The sequence below is a fragment of the Haliaeetus leucocephalus genome, unplaced genomic scaffold, assembly GCF_000737465.1.
Source record: "Haliaeetus leucocephalus isolate CR32 unplaced genomic scaffold, Haliaeetus_leucocephalus-4.0 Scaffold210, whole genome shotgun sequence".
NCBI classification, from domain to species: domain Eukaryota; kingdom Metazoa; phylum Chordata; class Aves; order Accipitriformes; family Accipitridae; genus Haliaeetus; species Haliaeetus leucocephalus.
The window spans coordinates 344166-352500 of NW_010972646.1; the positions used below are offsets into that span (position 1 = coordinate 344166).

Sequence of the window (8335 nt, forward strand, 5' to 3'; positions counted from 1 at the left end):
GTTGGTCTCGGTACCGGCTGATGGAGGAGCGAGGTCCGGCTGGGACCCTCCGCAGGAGGAGCGGGGTAAGGGAAAAAGGTCACTGGCCACCCTGGCTAATGGCCTCCACGGGTGACATGGAGGCCAGCGGCTCCCACCCCTGTGACGGTTTCTCCTTTTCACTCGGGGCGTTACACGCCAGTCGGCCTGTCACGCACTTGCGCAACGTCCCTCCGTGAAGCTGCTGAACCCGCTGCGTCAGCCGGTCCCTGACGCTTTTTCTTCCAGCGATAGGGAGGAAGACCCACTGGACCGTTGTACAGATGTGTACGGGTTCGCTCTGGTTTTGAACTGGCTGACCTTTATGTGATGGGAATCCTTGCTTTCAATGGCCTTAAAAGCTACCTGTTGCACCCCGGTGTATTTTTGCACTTATCCTCAGAAGTTTAATTTCTGAGATGACCTTCCTGTTTGTAATTGCTTTAGTGTTTTTCTCATCGTTTTCCTAGGTGGTGCCTGGATACGTTCTGGTACAGCATGTACAGCTATTCCACCGTCTTCCTTCCTCATAGCAGCAAGCCGAGGTGTCTCTGCCCCAGTTATTGTTGTTACTTGTTGACGCTGCAGTAGCCTGTTGGCGTTCAGGGCCAGAACTCAAGTATATGCCAAGCAAAACCACTTGGAGAATGTGTGATCCAACAGGTTTAGTTTTCACCCCAAAGTTGTGGGGGACGCCATGCGGTGGTGGGATCACTGGGGATCGTGCAATGTTCTTGGGAACATTCAGAACTGCTGTGGTGCATGTTGGAGAGCTGGGAAGATGCTCGAGGAGCCCTCTGAGCAGGGTGCTGGGACACCCCAGGCTCTGCTCGCACGCCTGCACCGATGCTCAACACTGAGTCACTCCGCTCTCCGGCCCAGCCCACCCATCTGTAAGATGCAACTGCTTTTGTAAAGCCCTTTACTACACAGCTGAAGAGCTAACAAGGCCTGTAGCCTTGACACTGCAAGACCACCACTTCTTCCAGTAATGGAGCATTACGAAGGGTGATACAGTCTTGTCAGTACCAAACCCTTTCCAGTGGTTCAGGTGTAACGATGCTGTTTACTTCAGGCCTCCAGAAGGCCCGGTTCTGGTGCCACTGATTGTTCCGCAGGAGGGAAGGTGGCTTTGCCTGGAGGGAAGCTGATGGGCAGAAAAAAAAGGCCTTGAATTGATTCTTCATGCTCCTTTGTTGAAGGAGATCTGTTAGGGTCACTGCCAGACGTCCGTGTGACATTGCTGTGTGGAGATTGGTGGGAAACACCTTGTAAGCTTGGGAGATGCCGCAGGTTCAGCATTGGTGCAGACGGGCTGATCCGTGGCGGGCGAGGACTGCAAGGAGCAGCAGCTGTGCCCTGCAGCTGAGATGGTGCATAGGAGGGGGGCAAGGGGAGGTGATCCTCATCGGATGCCCACACAGCAGCATAGGGCTACAGCCAGGAGTGGGGCTTGGGTTTCCCTTCCCAGACCACTGACTGCCGTGCTAGTGGAGCAGCGAGTGGCTTACAGTGACAGAGGTGCCCCTAAGTCGTGTCAGAAGAGGAGGAGTAGCTGCGGAAAAGCTCTCCCTCCCCAGGCTGCCGAGATGATACGTGTCCTTCTGAATAACAAACTTTCCTCCTTCTTTTCTCCCCAGCTTCTGCCTCTCCTAGACTCAGGGGGACTCCGGAGGCGGCCCCAGGTGGGATACAGCACGCCTGTTGGGCGGTACCCGGTACCCAATAAGAAGGACATGCCGTACGACATCGTGGAGCTCATGGAGGAAGTAGAAATGAAGGTAAAGGAGTTCTGCTGCAAGACTCTGTCAGTGGAAAGGGTCCGAAGTCAGAGTATGTCATACACCCTAAGAGAGCAGTTCTGGTCCAGTTAGGTCTAACACAAACCTGATAGGAGACTGAGGTGAGCAGCACTTCTTGCAAAGTTCCTTCCCATCTACAGGATGGGGATTTTACTGGAAGTCCTGCAGTGTGTTGACAGTTTTGTAAGTCTGCCTGGTTCTGTGAGACTAGTGCGTTGTTTTGTTACCAAAAAAGCTGGTCAAAGAAACTCTAAGACTCAATTTTGGAGTTTTAAAAAGCAGGCAATCTTTATTGCAGTGGTGGGTGCGCGGGGGGATTGCTTCACCTATCGTGCACACCATTACCTACAACAAGCAGAAATTTATATTATTCCAGTCATACGTATTCATATTACCATTTACATAGTGTCCCCCCTTTGGTCACGCGTGGTGTGGGTCATCTTTTTCTCCTAGTTAACTGGCCTTGGCAAGTTTTAATTACAAAAACTCAGCAGAACTCAAAGTTTATCATCAGGGCCCAAGGCACATCAAGCCTGAGGCCTCCTGTCTGTTGGTGCCTTTAGTGCATACCATTGACAAAGCTGAAGTTTTTTCTTATCTAATTAGTACATACCAAAATTTTGAAGTTTTCAAGCAAGCAAAAGTTCATTAGTACAGTGATACAGCAAAATTTTCCTCCTTCTGCCTTTGTTCAAGGCATCAGCTTCAGATGGCGTCTCATGCATGGGGTTAGCTGGAACACTGACATGTATTTGTTTTTCTGGGAGAGCACCTGTGTTTACTTGAGACACTTTTAGGAGTATATTTAACACTTCCAATGGAGAAAAAACAAAGGAGGAGCTGTTTTGATGACAGTATTAAAAGGCTTAGGGGGTATTTCTGCTTTTGCGCTTTGATGTTTTTCCTCCAAAGCCAAATGGGCTGCGCAGTGGCAGAACAGTAAGCCTAATGCATTACTGTGTATAAGGGGAAAAAAAGAGGGAATTGGACAAGAGTTTCCTTCCCTACTGTTGCGAAGAAGGCATGCCACACAGTCCTTCCTGATGGCTAAAATACTTCACCAGCCACAGCTCCGTGGAGACTTCTCTCTTCCAAGAGCTTCCTCTCAGGGGAGTGCCAGTCCATCCCTCCCTATCCTTCCTGCCAGCCTGTTGAATCTGTGCTCTGCTACCATTGCAGTGGCCCTGGTGAAGTTTGCCTAATAATGAAAGGAGACATCAGACCTGAGGCTAAATACTACGTTCAGAGGAAGAGTCGGCTGAAATTTCACATGCTGTGATGCAGACCCCTGTTTGTCAGTGCACTGAAAGGGTCAGCAAAGACCTAGGTATAGGATCCAACCAACGTAGCAGACTTGGATATCCAAACAGTGCTGCCAACCTCTGTTGCCAGAGGTTCCTAGGTAAACCAATGGGTTGTGGACAAAAAGGGAAGAGCCTCCCCTTGGTTAACTAACAGTAAACAACGGGTGAGACAGGAGGGTGGCACAGGCAATTGTGTGGCAGTGGAGGGAGGTTGCCAGAGGGGTCTGTGACACCTGGGCTACTCTCCTTTTCCATAAACTCCCTAAAGAACAGCAGCCGGTAAGCTGATGGAGCCGGTGGGCAGTTACCACAATCACAGCGAACCCAGCCTGTTTAGAACTGCAGTGGGCAGCCAGGCACTGAGGCTGAACCCCTGCTGATAAATGCTGACTGCTGGGACCCAGGCATGGGTGGGTGCTGCATCGGCTGATCCTGCACGTGAGAGGCAGCAAGTGATTCTCTGGGAAAGGCAGCCTCGCACACCATCACAGAGGTGGACAGGGCACTGGCAGTTATTGGGAGCAGAACAGGGAGAGAAGTACGAGCAGCACTGTTGTGCCAGCATATGCATCCACGGTGTGCCAACACCTCAGACGGCATGCTGTTTGGATTGCGCCAGCCCTATCTTGCGTCCTGTAAGCTCGGAGGGAAGAGGAGAGTTACAGAAGGTTTAGGATGGTCAAATGGGCGTAGCAGCATCTGTGCAGGGAGACCAAGTGGAGACAGCCTGTCTGGAAGAGAGCTCGCCGATGTGCCTGCGGTCATTACCGCTGTGGCTGAAGTGAGCCGGGCAATCAGACGTGCTATCAAAATGCAGCAACACCTAATTAAGAACCACATCGTTACATGTTCAGTCATACGTATAAATGGGCTGAAAGGGCAAGAGAACGGGTCTGCAGAGATTGCCCAGCACTCCTGTGCTAACAAATTGTTCTCTAAGCCTACTGCATTAATGTTGCCCTCTGTGCTCCATGTTAAGTTACAGTTCTTGACTTGTTTTTCTTTTTCCTTGAACAGACTGGATTTCTGCCCAATGTGTTCAAAGCCATGTCTCACCGACCTGCTGAATTCAGAGCTTTTTTTGCTTATTACAATGCCATTATGAACAAAGACACAGGTAAACCATACAACCACCTCAAAACTTCCCTTCCCGGTGCAGATGTGAAAAGCTGCTAGAAGTAACATTTCTGACATCCTCAGATGTATTGCCTCACTGTGCCTTCTCCCAGCCCATAATAACAGCTGGCAGAGGCTGGCACTGTGCAGCTGCTTCTGGCTTCGCTCATATTGCATACAGCTTCATACTCTTTAGCTTGTGGCTGAAAAGCAGCTCTCAAGCCAAACTCTGCTGCCTTGCCGCGCCACGCTCTGTGTCACGACAAAGAAAGGATGAGCTGCTGCCTAAGGGAAGATGAGCTGGGAGCTGTGTGCTGGAAGGGCACAGGCAGAGGCAGTGGTTTCACAGGCAAGGCTGCAGCCCCACGCTACCAGAACAAGATGAGCAAGGCAGGTCTGGCAGTGGTGACCAGGGCCAGCCAGGAGTCCAGATTTCTGAGACAAGTCCATGGGGACGAGACGGACCCAAGATCGATCCAGAAAGGCGGCCCGGTAGTCAGTCGGGTTCCAGACCAGCAGGGTTATGCAGCCAGGCACCACAGCTGCAGTGTGGCTCAGATGGGGTCACAGCCAAGGGCCCAGCATAAAATAGTTCCCAAGGGAAGGGCAGCTCCTTGTTGAGCCTGCCTGCAGCTCTTCCTTCACAACAGTTCTTGGCTATGAGCTGCCTGTTAGCAGTGCCCAAAATTTGTGTGAGGGAGGCTGTGCCCTCTGGCACCTGACGTGCTGCGCTGGAGACTTTAAACCTGGAGGTGTCTGTACCCTGCAGCAGCAGGGAGAGGAATGAGGTGCTTGCCATGTGCTGGAATGCCTGTGCCGCAGGCGGCTTTTGCATGCCCTGGCATGGAGATGAGGGAGGGCTGGCTGCAGCAGTGCTGCTGGGCAGGGCTGTGGTGAATTCTGCTTGGCTGTCCACCCTTTGAGGAAATGCAGTTTGAGGACTGCCTGTTCCTCCCTCATACTTGCCATGGTACAGAGCACCAAGGGGCCTGTTCTCATTGCTTTTGCTCTGAAGGTACATTAGTAAACCCCAGAGATTTTATAAAATAAGCTGGTGTGTGTAGACTGCTCCTCCTGTTTATGGGAGATCAGGGCTCAGGAGGAGCGTCTCGCCAAGTTCTGGGAGCAGCGAGGAGTGCAGCCTTATGCCTCTCCCACACGGTACCTGCAGCCTGTGTGTTAAGTTTTCTGCTCTGCTTGTGCTGCTGGAGTGAAGCCATGCCCCTAGCTATACAAGGGTCTGTTTTTCCCTTTCATTCCCATGCTTCCTTTCTGTTTGGCTTGAAGAGTAGGACTGCTTTGGATCCCACCCTTCTTCAGCATCTCTCCTGTAGTATCACAGTGTTGCCACCTCCTGGCACTGAACCAGAGCAAGAAGGTCTTTTCTGACTCCTCTCTACCCAGCAGGTTCTAGTAGTGTCTTTCATGCTCTTAGAAGACACTGGTTTTATGGAAATATTTTCAAAGTCCAATAAAGCAGCAGCTTTTGTGGGGAGGAGGAGGGACCCTGACCTTCCCTGTGAAGTGTAGTTTTGAAAAAAACCCTGCTGCTAATTAATTATCTTTAAAAAGGCAAAGAGCATGAGTGCTGATACGCAGCCGGGTTAGTTCCTCAGATCCTGTGCACAGTTGTGTGGTAAAGCTCTTTGTGAAAATGATTAGGATTGGTTCTGAGTATAACAAAGCACAGCCTTCTTTTCCACAGCCTCTTTAGAGCAGTCTCAGGGCTAGATGCTCTGTAGTTGTGGTTTGTCTGTCTGGTGGTCATTACATGTCCTCAAAGCCCCAGTCCTAGGGTACCTCATTGTTCCTTGTGTTTTTTACTTTCTGCCTTCAAAAGCTGCCAGTAAGGTTTACTTGCTGAAACCTGCTTAGTGGGTTTTAGAACACCGTACTTTTCTGTAAAAGCAGCAATAAAGCATCAGACGGAGAACAGACAACACCCTCCCTAGCCATTTGCCTCTGAGACATACACTGAGAAGTACCAACTGAGCTCCCTACTCGGTGAGCAAGTAGTTGTGCTCCTCCAAGTTTTCCTGTTACATGGGATTATTGTTTCTCTGTTGACCAAATCTCATGTCCCTCATCCTAATTAGGTGCCTCACGAGCAACCATCTAGGTAAATTGGTCACATGGATGATCATAGAATCACAGGATGGTTTGGGTTGGAAGGGATCTTCAAAGATCATCTAGTCCAACACCCGCCCTGCCATGAGCAGGGACGTCTTTCACTTAGATCAGGCTGCTCAAAGCCCCGTCCAACCTGACCTTGCACACTTCAGGGCTGGGACACCCACAACTTCTCTGGACAACCTGTGCCGGTGTCTCACCACCCTCGTTGTAAAACATTTTCTCCTTATGTCAAATGAAAACCTACCATCTTTCAGTTTAAAACCCTTGCTCCTTGTCCTGTTGTCTAGGAGCTTTGGTTGCAGCGTCTCCCTGCATGCTCTCTGGAGCTCTGTCTCTCGGGCTGTACTGCAGGCAGCTTGTACCCGGAGCCCTCCCCTCCCTGTTTCCCCAGTGATAGTTGCTGTGGTGGACATTTTTAGTAGCGAAGCGTGCCAAATCTTTTGCTGTCCCTGTAGGGCGACTCAGCAAGGCAGACAAAGAGCTCATAATTGTGGCTACGAGTGCTGTGAATAGATGTCCCTACTGTGTGGTTGCACATGGAGCACTTCATCGGATATATTCCAAGCAGCCGGCGCTGGCTGACCAGGTCAGTGGGATTACAACAGCGTACACCCCACCTCCTTCGCATGGTCTTTTGGGAGGTGGGAATGGCCCTCTTGTGTCTGCCTTTTCGCCTGAAGTTTTGATCCTTGAGTCTATGTGGTTCCCAGCAATCTTGACACATCTTAGACACATCTGCCTAACTCAGTACCAGGCTTAGTAGGTTTATTGGTGAGCAGTCACACCAGTTGCCAGTGGGGGTGGGACCTCGAGGTGAGGGTCTGTGTATCCTCATACACCTTCCAAGCAAGATGCGGGGAGGGATGGTTCACCTGCAGAGCATTTGTTCTGCTGCCCCCCTTCTTTGCTGTTTTAATCTCATCTGCGGAGGAACTTGCTACCAATGGGAAGCTGCAGCATCCTGGCGGCGTTGCGTCCCGTTTCAAGAACTCCTCCATCCATAGCCTGCTCAGCAAAACTGCCACAGTCCCCGAGATGAGAAGGGCAGTTAAACAAATGAGTCTTTTGTCTGATGGTAGCCAGGACGTCTGGTTCAGGTGCTGAGTAAGAGCCTGTGTACTGCCATCTCTTTGGTTCACGGAGCGAAGAAGTTGGTCAGCCAGTTAAGACTCTTTGCTGGGTTCACCCGCGCGACCTCTGGTTTCTGCTTTCTCACAGGTCATTGTGAACTGGAAACTGGCTGACCTGAGCGACCGGGACCTGGCAATGCTGGAGTTTGCTCTTGCAGTCTGTCGAGCTGACAACATCACTGAAGAGCATTTCCAGAAGCTGGAGAGGCATGGTTTTGACCGTGAAGACGCCTGGGACATAGGCATGATTTCTGCTTTTTTTGCCATGTCTAATCGCATAGCTCATTATATTAACCTGCGCCCAAACAAGGAATTCTACACGATGGGCAGGACGCCGGGTGGAGAGAAGGAGGAGGAAGCTTGAGCGTGCCCGACACAGCTCTCTGACGCCTAGGCGTCCGAAAAATTCATCAAGCTCTTAATTCTCAAGCTAGCGTGGCTTATTTCTGAGCGTGTCAAAGGGTTTAAAAGTTAGCGCCGGGTCGTAGCCGAGAGTGACGGTGGGCTTCCCTTTTCGGAAGTCTGGTGGGACACGCTTGACTCCGGTGGCCCAGCGGGGAGATCGGACCTTTGGTCTCGGCACCGTCCTTGCAGGCCAACAAGCGCCCTGGGTCGCGATGGGACTTCTAAACCGTTCCGCCACGCTTTTTTTTTTTTTTTACCGGCTCCGCTGCTCTGAGATCTAATACGCGTCGTTACGGCCAGGTGTCCCGTACGGACCCTTCAACGGTTGGCGATTTACCGGGGCTTTGCCGTTCCTCTGGGACACCGGAGAGGGCGAAGGGAACGGCTCTCCCCGGCCCCCCTACGCCCCTACACACACACACACACA

General features: G+C 51.3%; 2 protein-coding genes across 2 annotated transcripts in view; one reads left to right on the plus strand and one right to left on the minus strand.

Moving 5' to 3' along the window:
- Window positions 1-549, minus strand: part of TRMT10B (tRNA methyltransferase 10 homolog B (S. cerevisiae)) — a 6919-nt gene extending 6370 nt beyond the window's left edge. Inside the window, exon 1 of the mRNA XM_010566455.1 lies at window positions 504-549. Coding sequence (XP_010564757.1) covers window positions 504-549 — 46 coding nt within the window. The remainder of the gene's footprint in view (window positions 1-503) is intronic.
- Window positions 550-1302: 753 nt separating this feature from the next.
- LOC104831105 lies at window positions 1303-7968 on the plus strand. Its single transcript, XM_010566456.1, has 5 exons — window positions 1303-1311; window positions 1659-1799; window positions 4142-4241; window positions 6829-6959; window positions 7592-7968. The coding sequence occupies exons 1-5, from the start codon at window positions 1303-1305 to the stop codon at window positions 7865-7867; spliced, it is 657 nt and encodes a 218-aa protein (XP_010564758.1). The 3' UTR covers window positions 7868-7968.
- Window positions 7969-8335: the final 367 nt, after the last annotated feature.

Bases quoted from the DNA above. Each gene is read 5' to 3' on its own strand.
- LOC104831105 (XM_010566456.1), top strand. The intron at 1,800-4,141 runs GTAAAGGAGTTC...TTCCTTGAACAG, and splicing joins TGGAGGAAGTAGAAATGAAG to ACTGGATTTCTGCCCAATGT. The intron at 6,960-7,591 runs GTCAGTGGGATT...GCTTTCTCACAG, and splicing joins AGCCGGCGCTGGCTGACCAG to GTCATTGTGAACTGGAAACT.